At 42.0% G+C, this 18,858-nt stretch overlaps 1 protein-coding gene across 1 annotated transcript; it reads left to right on the top strand.

Moving 5' to 3' along the window:
• The first annotated feature begins 454 nt into the window (after positions 1–454).
• Positions 455–15,545, top strand: LOC147710900 (complement C1q subcomponent subunit C-like). Its single transcript, XM_086921677.1, has 4 exons — positions 455–633; positions 714–773; positions 6,269–6,455; positions 13,615–15,545. Exons 3-4 carry the CDS (start codon positions 6,275–6,277, stop codon positions 14,169–14,171), a joined length of 738 nt encoding a protein of 245 aa, XP_086777803.1. The 5' UTR covers positions 455–633; positions 714–773; positions 6,269–6,274; the 3' UTR covers positions 14,172–15,545.
• The last annotated feature ends 3,313 nt before the right edge of the window (positions 15,546–18,858 follow it).

The following is an 18,858-nucleotide window of genomic DNA, read 5'->3' as shown; positions in this document are numbered from 1 at the left end:
CACCTGGTTTTCATGGGTTAGGAGGTTTGGGAATTTTGTTATTGCTGCCAAACACCTAGAATTCAGTTTATTATTATGTATGACCAAATTCTTCACCAGATATCACCCTCCATTCTATCGGAACACAGCACTGGTTGCATCAGTACTGAGGGCAGACATCTCCCTCGCTTTCTTCTCCACTACTAGCTTTACAACACACCTTGGTCGCTTTGTGAGGTTCACCTTACCATGGAGTAAGCACACCCTCTGTGTCTGTTTTAACATTGTCTCAAAATAAGTGTTGCTGTTTAGTGTGTAAATGAAGAAGCAAGAAAGGCCAGGGGAGGGAAGGAGAAGTGCTGTCTTTGTGCTGGGCTGTGTTATGTCTTACTCAGCAGCCCAGAAGGACATGATCTGGGGAAATCTCCATGAAGAAGGATCTGAAACTTGGCCGGAGTCCCAGGAAGACAGAATCGCTGATGGCAGAGAGACTGCAGGGCGGGTGATGGTCCTGCATTTCCTCATCTGCTGGAGGTTCACAGCGCCTTTCAGCTACTCATGGATACCCCCAACTTCAGACTGAAGCAAATAAGAGTAAGGCGGTTCTCCTTTCCTACATCGCCAAATAGCATCATCTGAGGTGCAACCATAACCGTAAGTTGCAAATCTGAACTGATCAAGACCTCATATACTGGTTGATCGTCCAGTTTAAAATATTCTGTGTCCCCAAACAGGCATTGGCGGTACAGAGTGTTGCAGACAGAAACGTCGGCTTGAGCACCACAAGACTAGAGGTGAGTAGAGGACTCCTTTTTTTGTGACTTGCCACAGGGAACAGAATCTTGTGTGTGGGCACGGTATTGGGTTTGGAATCAGCACTCCCTGGTAGCAATGGTTGTTGTCTATAATATCCAGTACAGAAATAAATTGATACCTTAATATCATAGCCCAACAATCAAGAACCAAAATATTGAAAGGTAAGTGCATATAAGGAAGCATAGATTTACTAATCTTAACTCCACATCTACGTACCTTGAAGATACATATCAACACGGTAAATATCTGTAACCTATACCTACTTAACTGTTGATATATTGGCTACAATATTAAGGCATAGCCATATTCTGCTCTCGATATTTAGGAACCACCCAAGTAGCAATGCACATTTGTGCAGTTGTCAAAGAGCATCTTCTGTTTCCTCCAATCATGTCTGAACCGCTGGGGCATGGAACCCTACTAATCTCTGCACCAATACCCTACTTGTCAAATAGTGAGCTCTGAGAGTGTGCACCCCAGAAGCATCATGGGGAGAGTTGATCTCCAGAAGTAGTTTCCCCATCACCTACATGCATAGTATATATGGCCGTTCTTACGTTAGTCACAGGGCTTCATTGTACTTGTAGTATGTACATCAGTGTTTTTAGTAGGGAATACGTTATTGCAGTTTTGTTTTTAGGGTGACATTTAGGAGAAAAATTACGAGTGGCAACAGAGCATACCTGTTCTTTCAAATGTGTATATAAAAGGCCGACCGTGCATGGAAACGTGAAAACCCCCTCTGGCTCCCACATGTGTTCTTTTTGTTGTTTTCTTGCACTTTTCACTCTCTCGGTTGGGTGGTGTTATTAACAAAATTGCCTTTGCTTCCACGACGCCCCCGGTTCCAAATCCATGTGCAACACTTTATGTCCATGCTGCAGTATTTATGTTCAAAATCTCACCTTGGGAGGATTTGCTTTGCACACGTATGCTGGGCTGGGTTTATATCTTGGAAGGCGTAGGATAATTAAAAACCTCTTTTGGACAACAAGCTGCACAGCGAGGGTTTGATTTTGCGCGAAAGAAATGAAAGGAGATGAGTGAACATTAAAAAAATGTCAACGTTATATTTTTCGTGAGTGATCAAGAAGATGACGGGGGTGTTGACAGAGCTGCAGCTTTAGATGCCCTAAATCAGTAAAAGATATTTTCAGAAAGTCCGATTATATCGAAGTGTGCAAAGCTATTGTTTGATTGTGACATACTGAAACATCGCATTCGTAAAAAATATTTTATCGTGTTGCTTTTTTTACGCTTTTACCCACTTTGCAATTTTGTCGTCCACGTGTTTGCTTATGTATGCATGGATACCCATGTGTGTATGCTGTAGGCACCACTGCCTACCAGTTACACCCACACGTTTTGAAAAACTTCGGGTTGACCCGGGACACGTACCGCTACACTATCTGTGGGACAGTACTTAATTTGTACAAAAAATAAGATCCGTAGTGTCCTCGCCAACAGGTCTCTGCAGCTTGCACCACCCATTGCCCCTGCCAGCAATGCCAATGACACCACACACATAACTACTGCCAGCACACACCTACAAGTGTGGCAAATGAAACTATTCCAGGCCCCCAAAGCTATAAGAACGGTTTGGCTGACAGGTATTAGTCATTTTAAGGTATATTGAATTGTATAAAAAACTGTTATTGTGCTAACCTCAAAAGCACCGGAATGTGGCAGAATGTCATAAGTGCTGGTGTTGACAATTGAGTGCCAGTGCTGAACACCAGAAACCACCGGCTCAAAATAAGCACTGCTGTGGGAGCACCTTCTTTAGTCTTGCACCTGTAGGCCCTAAAGCAGCAGGACCCACCCCTAAGAGTGAGGTAAGGAAAGTGTGAGTGTGAGTGAGGCAGAAAGACAATTTGCGTGTAAATGTGCCCAGATTTTTGTGCGTGTGTGAATGCAGGGATGGACGTTGTTACTATCACCCCGTAATTGATTGTCATTGTGACATTTCAAGAGGTGCACATGGTATGTAGCTGGATGCAGTGTTGGACTACACGAGAGCCCTCCATTAGCCAGCAGTATGTGGCAGATGCCTTCAGTTACTCCACAGCTGTTCGGTACCTGGTGAGTGATTTGTCGTTGTGAACTGGTACAGTACTGGGTGCTGGACATGAATAATGTCATACCTTTTTGTGTAAGTGTAGTGTAAGAGGTTCAAGCAGAATACCAGAATAATTATGCATGGGGCGGCTCTAGGCTCATGGTGGCCCTGAGCAGGGAGCGTAGGTAGGGGGCCCCAGAAGAGGGGTTCCAGGTGGGGCGGAGCCCCCCGGAGCTCAGGAAGGTACCCGTCGGCCAGCAGTGGGTAGGGAAAAAAAGAAGCCAATCAGGAACCAGGAGGAACGCAGGCGCGGAGGCCAGTGAAGAGGGGGGGTCAGGGTGTTTGGAAGTGGAACAGAGCCAGAGGCCGCCAAATCCCTGCCAGGGGCCGCTACGCAAATATGTATCCATCCTCAGAGGATTATTATATTAAGGATATATATTGGTGTGGTGGCCCCTGGGGTTTGGTGGCCCTGTGCAGGTGCACAGCTTGCACATGCCAAAGGCCGCCCCTGATTATGCAGCCTGTTTATACTACAGTCGTATGCCCGACCACTGAGTGCTATGGTATTAGTATAGGTGCAGGTCAGGAGGGTTATATATGGATTGACATTACTGTGGAACATCCAGGCTAGACATAGGTCAGTCCCTCATACCTTACCTGGACATAGAAAGCTGTGCTCTGGTTGCTCTGTTCCTTATCTGTAGAGTGTAGAATGCACTTGAATGTGCAATCACTATGGTGCAATTATTGTTTCTGGTTCATTCACAGGGTTGTGCGATGATTTCATTGCCTTGGAATTAGCCATGATTTCATATTTCTTCTGAAGTGCATTCCCTCTTGATTGCTTCCAATATTGTTGGTAGTGTGTTCCAGAGTTTGACTGCTTGTCCTGAGGAAGTGGTGCCTCAAATGGATTTGTGATAGAAAGGTGATATTATGATCCGTGGTGCACACCTGGAATGTTTGCATAACTTGAAGTTAATTTGGAGGTATACTGGTACTTTTCATTGAGAGTCTTTGTGGCCAATGCAGACTGCCTTAAAACATTGTTCTTTTAACTATAGGTTGCTAGTGGAGTGATTGCAAGACTGGAGTCATGCGTTCTCTTGGGTGTAGGTGCAAAATGTGTCTTGCGAAAGCACTTTGGATTTATTACATATTGTGTATGATAAAACTGGGGGCACCAAGGAATAGGCTGTTGGCATGGTCAAGCTTGGAGATTACACATGTGAAGATAGATGGTAGCTTTTCAGTGGATGGGAATATGTAATCCCGTGTTTTTATTGTGCAGAAGGTGCTCGTTGTGACATTAATAACATGTGGTCTCAAAGATAGGTCTGGATCCGGGGTCCCTCTCGGCTTATTACTTCTCTGGGTGTTGTTGGAGGGGCCTAAAGTTCCTTGGGCCATATGGCGGTAGGTGTGTATTTTTGCCAATGTCCATAGGTCATGATGTCTGCCTTTGCAGTGTTAAGCTTTAGGTGGTTACTCATCTTCCGAACATTTAATGGAACAATGGCTGTTGTCAAGTTTTGAATTGTAGAGGTCTTCCTGGCCCATCCTCAATTAGTATGATCAGAATGTTATCTGCATAGTTGTAATTGGGGAGGGTGAATGATCTAAACAGGTATGGTAAGGGAGTTAAGTAGTTATTGAGTAATAAAAAATGAGGGATGTCACAGTGCTGAGTGTGATGAGCTGATGTGAAAGGTAATAGGTGTGGAAGGCAATGGCTGCCTCTGAGGTAAGAATCAGCCATTTTTTGAGCACTTTTACATATTTTGAGGTTTTAGTCTTTGTAGCAGCATGTGGTGGTGGACAGTGTCAAATGTTCAGAAGCAAAATGGCAGCCACTCTTTTTCTCATCTGTGTGTGTTTTAGGTCATCCCAAATGGATATAATGGCTTCTGTTGGGTCTGAAACCAAATAGTTGGTCTGACATCAAGTTATTTTCCTCCATGAAATTAGAAAGTTGGATAACAACAGCTTAAACATGGAACAGGCCTTTGATATTGGTGTGTTTAGCTGGATTAGATGGGTCGATAAAGGGACGTGGGGTGGGATGAGATGCCCTAATTAAGAGAAAAGAGAAATCCCAAAAGACAAATACTGAAAGGTGCCTGCAGAAAGGGAAATGCTTAAGGAGAAATGCAGGGAAAGTGAAAGGGCATGGAGATCATCTGGAAAAGAAATGATATGAGACCGACAGAACATGAAAGATAAAAAGAAACTGCCACAAACATAGAAAATAGAAAAGAAACGAGTTTGAAGAGAAAAGGTACAAAACGGTGGCAGAAAGGGAATGGGAGTAATAAAGTTCCACAACAAGAAAATTGAGGAAAGAGATGCGGATAACACAAATAATCTCCAAAATGTAAAGGGTAAAAGAGCGCAACAGAAAGAGAAAGGGTGAAAATGTGCAGAAAGTGAGAAGGTGCTATGTAGAAAGACAAATGAGTGAAAATGGATCCATAAGGTGAGAAATGGCAAACGAGATTGACAGAGACAGATAAAAGAGAGGTAGGCAAAGGGAAGTGACAAGGAGCAACCCCCCCCCCCAAAAAAAAAAGGTTACAAAAAACTCACAGAAAAAGAAAGGCAAAGACTTGCCCAGAGAAAGAACAGAGATAAACAGCCACATGCCTTTTCCATCCATAGACACTGGATCTGGAACACAATTCCCATAGCCGTCAGCCATTCTGAAACCCTGCTCCAATTTAGGGAAAAGTCGAAAACACACCGCTTTAAAGGCCAATGCATCACACTTGCTAAACCATCCACCGACCAGACACCTTTCCTATCACTTGTTGACTTTATGCGTGTATTTGAGCCTGTATAGCACTTCCCTGCCTTATGGCTTGGTTGGTGCTATAGAAATATAACATACATTCATACATACATAAATAATGTAAAGAGCCACACAGAAATTCTAAACTGCTTTACATGAAGTAAAATAATAATGACAATATTGTTACTTTTCTACACAAATATTAAAAAAGAGAGGTTCACATGCACGGGGCGCAAAATACCACCATGCGCACGTACAAAATATCACAATCAAATGGATTTCATTTAGCTATTATTAATTTCCTTTACCTTGTAGATTTAATTTTGATCTCCCATAGGAAGAAGTAGTGATAGGGATGTGTTTGTCAATGATGCCTCCTTTCTCCATTGCAAAGTTATTTTACTTGCTGTGGGGCGCACAGAGCAATTGTCATAGCACAAACCCAGCTGCACTATTCTTGGTGCTTTGTTGAATGCTCACATTTGTCTTTGCTATTGGTACCTAGCACTCTTTATTTTGCCTTTATTCCTCCTCATGACACATCGTATACCTTTAAAGCCCTCTTACCAAAACACATTCCTGTGCTAGTCTCACCCTTATTTTTGTTGTGTTCTTCTACCTAGAGAAAGATGGTAACATATTTTCCGAAGCTCTTGGCCTTAAGCCTGGCACTGCTCAGCTTGCTTCCAGTGGCCTTGATGGAAACAGATGTGTGCCCATGCAGCTACGGTACTGCCGGTTTACCAGGAATTCCAGGCATCCCAGGCAAAGATGGCCGCGATGGACTGAAAGGTGGCAAGGGTGAACGAGGTGAGCATACTTCAAAACGAAGGAAGAGTGTTCAGGACCCATAAAGGTGAACGTTTTGAAAAAGTTCCATATAATCAGATATTAAAACAGAGGCTATACAGCTGACAATTTTTTGCAGCTGGGTGCCTGAATAGTTAAAAACTGTTTTGCTTTACTCTGTGCTATAGTTCTTCAGGTTCTACCTAAATCCGTCTTTTCATGTTTTCTCTCATAATTACTGTATCCTGTTAACTCAAAATACATATGCACCTTTTAAAACAAAATGGTATAAACATATTCAACTTAGCATGATTGGATCATTAGATAGATAGTGCACGAAAGTCTGGGCGAAGTTTAAATTACGCCACCAAAATTCAGGTAATTTCTGAAATCTTGAGTTGCACTAGCCACGTAAAATTCCAGAAATGATACTATCACGCCGTGTGAAGCAAACACAAGGAGATGATGTGCGGAGCGCTGAAACCTTTCATACACTCACCCCCAGACACAGATCTGGGTTGAATCCATCATCATTCTTTTGCTCACTTCACCACCTCAGTTCAGACCCAGCTATATGCAAATCAGCCTTGACCCTGCGCCTCATGGGAACAGTCCAGCCTGAACTGCCAAGCCAAGGCTTCACTGAACTGGAAACAAGCATCCTGGGACCGGTTTCTGGGTAACACCCTTCCTCAGCCAGGCTAGCTTGAACCCAGTACCAAAGTGAGCAAGGGACACACGTCTGGCAATACCCTGCCAACATAGGGTGAACAAAGCAAACACAAGAAGATGATGGACGGAGCGCTGAATTATAGTGTGGCAACAGCCAGTGGCTGTTCTTTGCCGCAGTTCTGTTTTTTGAGCTATCTCACTTAAATATGTGAAAGCAAATTACTCACATTTTGCACATCCCTGCATTATACGTATGGAAAAGTATTTGTGATTGCGTTCTTTTATCAACAGGCTTTAAGACACTTCTTGGATCCTAGCTTTGATGATTCATTTTTTTTGTTATTGTTATTAATGTTATGCTATAAGACAAGCACATTTTGGTGTCAAGACAAATGGCTGCAAAGTGACCCGCACTAAGAGAGAACTCAAGTTATCAATACAAGTTTACATATAAAGACTCCACGTGAAGTCCTCTAATGGAATTCATCTGTATCGGAGGATGTCAGTAGGATTCTGCATACCCAGCTTATATGGGCTCTCTTTCACCTGAAGAAGAGATGGTGCTTGGAAACCAGTTCTGGATGCTGCTGCAAAATCAGGTGTTGAGCAAGGTGCCACACATTAAAAGAGGACAGGATGAGTAAAATGGTAGGTGTTGGTGCATAGCTATGTAGGAAGGAAGATTGCTTGGGGAAAAGAGAGTAGGAGAAGACCCTGAGGTGGGGGTCCCGTGTCAAGAAATGTGTAGACTTGTATATACCGGCCAAGACAGGGGGGTTCGGGGGAATGCCAAAGGAACCTGAGGTGTGATAGCAGGATGGGGATAGCAAAGAATAAAGGAGGTGAAGTAGGTAAAAAAAGTATTATAGGGTTAAATGAGGGAAAAGGATGTTGTGTAGGGTTAGGACTCGGGAGGGATCCATTGCCAGAATCCTCAAATACCGACCTCATCATCCCAAGGGACATATCAAGTGGTTATTCAATCTATGAGCTTCGGCCGAAGATACTGAATCCACATCTTTTGGCTATCTTCCGTTTGAATAGTATGCCTCAATGAACTGGGGCTCTGCAAGCTTCCCCCAGCATATTATTGCCAGGATGTACCTTGCTCATGCCTGTGTGATGCTCCCTGCTCAGGGGACTGCATGCTGGGGCATCTCCCAGGTCAGTGTTATGATGATGTTTCACAATGTCATTTCTGGGCTGCTTCACCTGTGAGAGTCTCCCATAGTTGTAGGTCTAGCTCATTCTTTGGGTATTTCTATGTCTTGGAATGAGACACTCTACGAATCATCCAAGCGGGTAAATGTTAAGGCATTAACCTTTTTTTCTATGAAAGTTCCAGAATGCAGCTCTCCCCTTATCCCATTCTAGAGAGCAGCAGTGCCATGATTGCAAAGTTAAACATCCCCAAAATGGATGTACTTGTGCCTTTCAGCTCCCCCTCCTTGTATGATCACACTCTTGTTCTCTGCATCACAACCTCTATGGGCTCCTGTGAGTCTAAGCATAATCCATAGATCAGGAACCCTTTCCTAGATACCATGCACTATTCCCTGGCCGATTTCAATGGATTCTGTTGTGCCTCACAACTCCAGCTCCCAGCTGTGCTTGCAGTGCAATGCCAGGTGTGCACTGGTGATACAACAGTTTCACATCCATGCCCCAGTTGAAGGCACGGAGTAAACCTGCCGCCATACCCGATTTTTTAGGGTCTCCAAGAAGCCATCTTGGGGTCTGTTTAGTTCAACTTGGTGATGCGGCGAGCGCAAGGTAAGTGGTTTTATTTAATTTGTTTCATATTTTTTCCCTATTTCGTGGTCCCACCAACCCCGCTCTTACCTGCACCGGCTGCGACTGAGATGATGCATACAATGGAGAAGAGAACTGATGCTATTATTATGGATGTTGCACTTTTCTAAGCATGAAAACAAGAAAGCAAGCCGATAATTAACCCCTGTAGAGGTAAGGAAAGGAGAAGAAAAAGAGTTTCTGCCAGACAGTGTTATACGTTATAGGGGCATATTACCAAGCAATAGCGATAATTATCGCTATTGCTTGGTTAGAGACAAAAATTTACCGCAGCGCTGCGGCGATTTTTACTGCAAATAAACCTTGGTATTACCAAGGTTTAACGCAAATGCGGTAAAAATCGCTGCAAAGCATGAATATCGCTGAAAAGTCAGCGATATTCATGCATTAGCGAGCTAATGCTCTTAGCCATGTTATCCACCTCCCATTGGATAACATGGCTAAGAACTGCTCAAGGCAGGTGTTACCTTTTGGAGATATTCCCGCTTAGCGCGAATATCTCCAAAAGTTGGTAATAGGAGATAGCGATGTTAGCGACTGTTTTCAGTCTCTAACATCTTGGCACGCCCACTTTGCATCTCATTAGTGATAAATATCACTGACATGCAAAGTGGGGCCCAAGATGGTCGCTATCTCCTACTAGCTGTCACTAACTGGTGTTAGCGGCAGCTAGGTAATAGGGAGATAATTTTATCTCCGCTTTCTTGGCTTTTAAAGCCAAAAAAGCGGAGATAAACCCCCTTGATAATATGCCCCATAGTTTTCACCTCATAGTCCCATCCAGCATGTTTTTGTGCCTCCGATGCATCCACTACTCTTGCAAGATCCTCTCTTGCATGCCCCAGCATTTATTATGTATATCATCTAAGACCTTGATTTATCCTTAACTCTTTTTCTTCTCATTTCTTTGCCTCTACAGGTGTAAATTATTCAGATTTTTCATCTATTATTGATTTATGTATTCAGGCAAAACTAACTAACTGCTGTCCTGAAGATGATCCTGTATTTTAAAGTGATTGAAAAGTCGTTGACCTCAATCACTCTAACCCGCTTGAATTTGTACATAGGATTTATGGGGGCAGTAGTGTTCTGTTCTAAAAATAAGTGACCCTAATTGTGTACATGACTGTTGGTCACTCTATGTTCCTTGCCTGTTTTCTCCGTGGTTTTAATACTTGTTTAGGGATGTATGTCGTTACTACGCATGCTTTTACAACGCATGCCTTCACTACGCAACTTTTACAACGCAAGTCGTTACAACGACTTGCGTTGGGGGGCGCTGGATAGTGAATAGTTTAATTTACTATTCCAACTCCAGTCCCCGTGGATAGTAGGGAAGGTTTTGGATAGTAAATTAAACCATTCCCTATCCTACAGCGCCCCCAGCGCAAGTCGTTGTAAACGACTTGTGTTGTAAAAGTTGCATGGTAAAGGTAGTGCGTGGTAAAAGTTGCATTGTAAACGCTATTCCCCCCTTGTTTAGGATTACCACGGCGGGGGTATTCTTCATTATTTCATTGTCATTCTATAATAAAATACTATCTTTTGTTTCGATTGGATACATCCAGGGCATTATCTTTTTCTCCCAGAGTATTAATTCTTATCTAACAGCTTAGGGACCCTTGTTCCTTTAACTATACATTATCCTGGGTCCCTATTGATTCTTGGGTTTCCTGTCTGTTTGTTAATCTACAAAGCAATGGAGAGCATTCTTTCCTTTTCCAAAAGGGGTGTAAAGTGAGTGGTACTTACCATGCCATTTATATGTCCAGCACCAGAAGGAAACATTCAATTAGACACGAAAGATTGTTGATGAAAAGGTGTACCCCACACCCCTAGCACGAGGGCTGGGTCCAGCAGACTTCCTCTTCCTGGGGTGGGTACATAGAGATTCGCAGTTTTATCTCAAAGCTTGAGCTATTTCCTCGGTCTCCCAGAAAGGGGAAAGCAAAATATATCTCATGAAATTTAGCCTCCAAGCATAGGGCCTGATTAGGTGCCGGGCATGCCGAATGTGGTCTGGATCCACCCAAGTTGCCTGCTACAGTCTTTCCTATCGACTGGGAGAACCTATTGGTGAATTGTCTGACCTTAGGGGTGAAGTAAACCACAGTAGACAGCAGGTTACCTGTTCGGGCACAGGCAGGAGAGGTACGTTGCAAATGACTTTTCATCCCCAGCGTTGGTCCTCTGGGAGGAATTCCTGCTCATTCCTAGCCCATCTTAATGTAATCTATCACAAATAAACTGAGTAAATGCATGTAATGGTTTAATTGAGCACAAAAGATGAATTCCGGTAGCCAACAGTACTAATAGTCCTGGACTAACCACTAAACTTGGGTTCTGGGACAGTGTGTTGCCTGGTGTAAAGTGTTTCAACGCATCTTCAGAGGTAGAAAGCACTATATAATTACAATTGAAATTACAATCTTCAACCCATTGCAGTAGAGATGGTGAAGGTGGGGACACCTTCTCTCCTCTAGGCTATTGGCATTCCTCCCTGTATCTCTGGTCCTTCCTAACTAACTATCACTTTCAGTGATCCAAAGGGGCAGATCTGTGAATGGGTGGGGAAGACGGGGAATGGGAGGACTCACATGCTTCTCCTTGGCATCAGTTGCCCAAGAAAAAGGGAGGGGAGTGCAAGACTATCACTAATCTGAGATATACCCTCCCCCAAGTCCATTCACAATTCAGTCATGCCTTAGTCCTTCGTCATCGCACATTTGGCAATTTAAGGGTCACCATTGAGCCCTTTCTGTCACTAATCTATTACTGTTTCCCTAATGCAATGAACATGCCAAAGCAATGGAGAAGCGTGGAGAAGTGTGGCTCACTGGTTAGAGCAGGCAGACCCTGAAGCAGAGGTCAGACCCGGGACCAGGGTTCAATTCCCGACGCGGCAGGGTCTTGAGCTCAAATGTCCATGGACTCGATAATTCTCGCTTCGGTGCCTGACCTAATCATGGGTTCACACTCTGCAACTCTGGGCATTAAGCTTGCTTAATCTCCACAACGGCCCCCCTGCGGCGGGATGCCTGGCTTTCACCTTGGGGATGCCCTGTAGGGGCTATCTCACAGGGAAAAGCCAGGACGGGTTCCCAAGGCAAGCGCGGAGATACCCCTTCGTAACACTCCTTAACCACCAAATGTATGTAAACCCAGTTACAAATCCTTGTCCTCACTTATTCTGTGCCTGCAGGTTTAATGATCTACTTATTTTCAGAATTTGATGGCTAAAATATATTTTTAAATATCTCAATTTTTATGCTGTTAAAATCCTGATTTTGCTCCACTGGCTCTCTTGAGAGAGAGGGTCTTAAAAGGGAGACAAATGGATACAACACCAGGATGGATCAAGGGTGAGGCAGGGCTGTACTATGCCCCAGGTATTGGAACTTAGGCTGCAATTCCTTTCTCTTCCACTCACTCCTTCAGACAGACATGTTAACCGTATAGCCCTATGTTAAAATGGATACATTTGGCCAACAAGTAATGAGATGCTGTAGGGTTAGACCTTACAGTAAATGAACAATAAAGAAAAGTAAAAGAAACTCAATTATTTTGAAAAATGTTGAATAGATCAGAATTTAGCTTTGCTATCAAAGGAATCAAAGGTGACAACCCAATGCATGAGGTTAGAGAGATTAGAGAGGAGAGTTTAGATACTAAGTAGAGGAGAAATTGATAGGAAGAGACCGAAAGGCTGAGAAATTAGAGAATGAGTGATGAGAGAAGGAGACATTGCTAACATGAGCAAGTAGAGATGAGAGGTGAGAGATTGAAAGGTTGAGATATCAGAGACTATAGATGAGAAATTAGAGAATAGGGGTTGAGAGGATAAGTCACCAAGAGGATGTGAGATTAGACATGAAGGATTGAGAGATACGTGATAAAGGATGACATATTGAGATGACAAGATAATGAGACGTTAGAGAGGCTATATCAGAAATGAAGAATTTGAGATGAAGGGAGAAAGGCTGTGAAGTTGAGAGTTAGAGGGGATGAGAGATTAGAGTTGAGAGAATTACAGAATTAGAGAAATTGAGAGGATAAGAAACTTGAGATATGAGATATGAGATTGATTGCATGGGAGATTACCGATCACAGAAAATATGTGAGACAAGAAGGTGATATATTTAGGGGCTAGGCAATTACAGATGAGATGAGATATGGAGAGCAGGAGAAAATGAAAGGATGGGAAATTAGAGTTGAGAGATTGAGGGAATTAGATATTGCAAGAATGAGAGACTGGCAGGATGAGCGATTGATAGAATGAGAGATTGATAGGATTCATGATTGAGAGGAGGAGAGGTTAGAAATTAGAGATTTGAGATGACAAATTAGACATGTGAGAGTGAAAGGATGAGAAATAAAAAATGAGAGATGAAACATTGCGAGGATGAGTGATTGAGAGAAAGGGAGTTTGAGAGGATGAGAGATTATAACTAAAATTAGACACTTAGAGAGTGAGGGGATTGGGCATTGAGAGATTGAGAGAATGACAGACTCAAAATGTTGCCTTCTTAATTCACTTAATTTCAGGAATTAAGTGTGGGCCTGATATCACCAGCTAAATGTTAAAATGACTCTTACTTTTTTGTACTGAGGAACCTATAAGCTATTATTGCAGTCCACCTTACCTTTGCACTGTGACAAATAATGATATTTTCTCTTTCTGCTTTGAATCCAATAGGCATCCCAGCTGGTTATGAAAGCCAAGGCACAAAGGGTGAGAAAGGAGGCAAGGGCACAAAAGGCCCATCTGGAAAAAATGGGCCCTTAGGACCACCTGGGCCAGGAGGAGACAAAGGGAGCCCAGGCCCGAAAGGAGAAGTAGGCATATCTGGAAGTCACAAGCATCTGCACCAGTCAGCGTTCACTGTTGCCAGATTCACAACCGAATACCCGTCCAAGAACTCCCGAGTGCTCTTCACAAAGGTGATCAGCAACAAGATGAATGACTATGACACAACCACAGGGGCTTTTACTTGCAGGATCCCTGGACTGTATTATTTTACCTACCATGCATCACAGACCTACAATCTCTGTGTAATCATGTACCTGGACAAAGTGAAGAAGGCCAACTTCTGTGAACATATGTCAAGCAAGACTCAGGTCACTTCTGGTGGCATTCTCCTGGCTCTGGAGAAAGGCCAGCAGGTGTGGCTGGAGGTTAATGACTACAATGGAATGCAAGGCACTAAAATGGAGGATAGTGTTTTTTCAGGGTTTCTCATTTTTCCAGATTAAATATTCTCTAGACCAAAAGGAATATCATTCATTAGTTACAAAATGGTGAGAAGGATCCTGATTTGCACATGTGATCCTGTTTTTGGACTCAATCTGGGTTCTTCTTGTTGGGTGAGATACCATGCCATTGCATTGATGTGCATCTGCTTGCTTTGCCACGGAGCTTCACTCCCATTCAGGCTTAAGCGTGTGTGGAGGGGTATCATATAAGAGTCCTGATTTCACATCAAATATTTCTGCATTACCAAATGAGGGTCTTTAGCATACAGACACAAGGAATCTGGCAACCGTTACATCTCTTAATCCAGTAATGATGAGGCCCTTAAGACTTTACTCACAGAGGTTACACCCAAGAGACTTATACGCTTTCCTCAGAAATTTCAGCATTACCATCAGTATAATAAAACATAATTTCCTAGAATACACAGGCGTAAATTATGTGTATGAAGCAGTCTTTCATGCCACCTGCTTGCCATGCACTCTAGTTACTTGAGGTGCTCCATATGTTGTTTGTGATTCAAAAGTTAAAGATATGAGTGATACAGACTATGTTGCACAATGGCTTTTTGGTAATTGATGATTGACTGCAGTTAACATGGTCTCTGATGAAGTTCTAGTATAGGATGAAACACATTGGCTGGACTGGCGTATCAATGTGTATTAGGAAAGACACAGGAATTTTCAATATAGATACTTTTCTACACATACAGATGACACCATTTTTCTTTGAATGATCCCTGGAAATAATGAATTCCACATTATTGCTCCAATATTCCTGCTGGAAGGATAAAACATAATGGACTCCATGAGGTTGTTTATAACACAAAATAAATATTAGGACTGTATGTAAGTGCCTCTTACTTGATGTTGATGATATAAGCATTTCAGGGGGGTTGGTAGCAGTTGTACCCCTGTGGGCTGATCACCATTTGTATTGGTATACTGGGTGAAATAAGCTGTGCAATGTATTTTGTACCTTAACTACCAATAGTGCAATTCCTGTGTCTGCATGGAAACCACTAAATATGAACTCAAACCTTCATGTTTTTACAACAACACAACTTTAGGAATTGATCACAAGTTCTTTGAAACAAGAAAAATGTATATCTGAGTAACAAATGGAAAGGAGTTAAAATATAACTATAAGGCAGAATTTAAGAAAAAGAAATTTCTATTTTAGAATATTCATTTAATTATGTTGCTGTGTAGGCTTAATGTTTGATATGTGTCTTAGATTCTAACATGATCGCTCTAGCAATAAAACTTACTGAATTTACATTTCCAATATGGCTGCCTTTTCAGGGTCCTTTTTGAGCCTTGGAGCTTCCACTCAATATTTGTTTGGAAACGTAATAAAGATATAATCTGCTGGTACATTGTTGTTCTTTTTTAATGAAAGGAAGTCCCATTTTAATGAACGTACTACTGTTTCTTCCCTCCTTTTTGGGCTCTTTCTGTGATGGGTCACAGAAGTCTTTCTCTTGAGCGGCAAAGCTCTGACAATGGCTTCCTAAGGATTTTTTTGCTCAACTAATTTTCAAGCGGTGTCATTCTTTTTAAAACAGCGAAGTATCCTCTTTACTTTTTTTCTTAAGACAGATGCTTCACATGTGACGAAAAAAGAGCTTTATGAAGTGAACTAAGCTAGATTGAACCCCCTGGCAAGACCAACTGCTTTGATCCCCACATTCTGGAATAGTCAATGGTTTTATCAATATGTTACCTGACAACAGTCTCCAAGTGACATCAATGAAAATCATGCTCATTACAACATATCTCACTTGTCAGGAAAAAAATAAATAGTTATACAACATTTGATGAAAAGGAAACATTTTTAACTTAAAACTCAATATGTACTATAATCAGGACACATTACATTCTTAATTTTGGTAAATGCATGAAATATCATTATATTTAATCTTTGGAGATGGAAACAAAGATAACAAAATATTTTCATATTTTTACTCTCAAGTACATACATAATCTTCCAGATGCTTCGGAGGCTTTATCAACCATTGGTAAACATTATTACTTGGAGCATTCCTACTCTCACTCTCCTTATCAACCTTCCCAATTTTGTATTGATCATTTCCATTCCACACATCGGGTTGGCACTTAAACAATTTCCTCATATTCCACCATTTTCCCTCCAGCAATACTTTGTTTCCCTTCTTATCATTGATTACTTTAGGGTGTGACCATTTGGAATAATCCTTCTTATGAACGTCCATGTACACCCTTGCCCAATGCCCATTCTACCTTCTTGAAGTCACATGTCCTTATTATCCTTTCATTAGGTCTTTGTGCATACTGATATTGATAATCATAAACCTTCTTTTTCAACAATTACTGATCTATTTTGTCCCTAAATTTTCTCTCCATTCATGCAGGAACAGTATTAGAACATGCTAGTTTTCCAATTGATATAAAAAATTGAGTTTCCCCTGTGACTAAGTGTGGTGTGGTTCTGTAGTTCCACTACGTTTTTGATTTCACATTTCCACTACCAACCCCCACACATGGCCAGCTAAACACACCCACTCAAAACACAGCTAAACATTTCCACTAAACTGTTTTTCCATAGAATGATACACAGCAGTGCTATAATGCTTAATAGCCTCCGTCATTAGGAGCTTGTAGAGTTCTGCTGATATAAATTGTGGACCATTGTCTGATACCAATGTCTCAAGACAACTCTACCTCCTGAGATTACATGGCTGGATTTGATTTCTCTCATAAACACCACTACTTCTGGCCATTTGGAGAGGTAATCTATCAACATGGTAGCATACCTGCTTTCCTGCCGCAAACAATCAAATGGTCCAAAAATTTCAATAGTTACCTTTTCCCACATACATTTAGAAAAAGTGGTGGTAGCAATGGGAGTCTCAGTGACTGTGTGAGACTTGTCATTGCATTTTCATGGCAAACCATCCCTTCCAAATTATTTATCAACATCCTGATCCATTCCTGGCCACAAAAAGTAAATCCAAGCTTTGCTTTTCATGGCAGATATTCCCCATGATCTTTGCGTAGAAGTTCTGAAAATCTGTGTTGTGAACTCTCTGGAACAACTACCCTGTCTCTTCTCCTAACAACACCATCTAGCAGAGAGAGATCACTCCATACAGGGTAATCACCTTTATTTTTCTTTTCGTCCTCACTTTCTCCAGAATTGCTCAGTAATTTCTGCAGCATAAGCTTCATTCTTTGGTCTTCTCCCAACTTATGTTTCCATTCATCTTCCCAAATGGTACCCTTCAAGCCTTGTTAACTTCTGACACCCCCCACTCTTCATCTTCAATGCTCTCACTCTTATCAAATAGTAACCTTGACAGGCAATCAGTACTTATGCTCCTGCTACCAGGTATGTAACTCATTGAAAATATAGATTCTTGCAACCTATACAGCCATTTGGTTGTACAAGGTGTAGCCCTGCCAGCACATTTTGTGGAAAACAAGTCTATTTAAGGTTTGTGGTTGATACCCAGTTCAAACTGATTTCCCCAAATATATGTGCGGAAATGTTGTACACCCCACCAACATGCCAGGAACTCTTTCTCAATTGTGAAGTAGGTGGACTTAGCCCCCTTTAATGTGCGGGATGGAAATGCTACAGCTCTTAACTCCCCTGTGCATGAGCACCTCACCTTATTTGGGTCACTGATCGCAATAGCTTTGTTGTTGGGATCGAAAGGTTAAACATTAATGCTTCACTAATGGATTGTTTTACAACCTCAAAAGCTTGCCTGCATTCAGTGGTCCATTGACACTGCACCACTTTTTTAAATAATTATCATAGTGCACGTAGTTTTTCCGCAATGTTTTTAAGAAACTTGAAATAATATTCTGATGATTCCAGGAAGGACCTCAAATCGTAGCTTGTCTGGCAGGGAAGGGGCCTTCTCTATTGCCTCAACCAATTTCACCTTAGGCTTTATACCTTCACATGGCAGTGTGTGCCCTAAGTAGTCTATTTCATCAGCTTCAAATTTAACATTTTCCAGTGCAATAGTTAGCCCTGCTTGTTCCAACCTTTTTAGCACATCATTTAATCTGGCATCATGCTGACTCTTGTCACTTCCCTGCACTAATATGTTGTCTTGAAAAAATAAGACATTGGACAACCCACTCAATACATTCTGCATGACCCTCTGGAAAACAACGGATGCTGATGACAATCCAAAAAGCATGCACACAAATTAATATGCCCGTTCAGGTGTAATAAATGATGTCATGTGCTTGGAAACAGAATGCAGACGTAGCTTGGTATGCGCTCGATAAGTCTAGTGTGGTATAACATTTTGCCTCTCTCACACTCATCAGCATTTCATTGATGTGAGAGTGCAGATGGCAATCCACCCATATATAATATTTTAGGTCCATCCAGTCAATGCACATCCTAATTTTGCCATTAAACTTCTTGCCAAGAACAATAGGGCTAAGCCACAATGAAGCTTCAATGTGTTCAATGACCCCAGCACTACACAAATGGTCTAACTCTGCTTTTAATTTTCAATGCAAGGCCAAAGGGACATTTAAGACTTTGTGAAGTCTAGGTACTGCATTTTGCTTTACGGTGGTACAGTGTTCAAACTTTCTTAGACATCCTAGTTTCTCTTGAAAAAGATTGGGGAACTGGCAACTCCACACTTCTACTCCCCTTTGTGCATTCAATAGAACTTGG

Source organism: Lissotriton vulgaris, chromosome 5, assembly GCF_964263255.1.
Source record: "Lissotriton vulgaris chromosome 5, aLisVul1.2, whole genome shotgun sequence".
NCBI classification, from domain to species: Eukaryota; Metazoa; Chordata; class Amphibia; order Caudata; family Salamandridae; genus Lissotriton; species Lissotriton vulgaris.
This window is presented reverse-complemented; position numbering and strand designations above follow the sequence as displayed.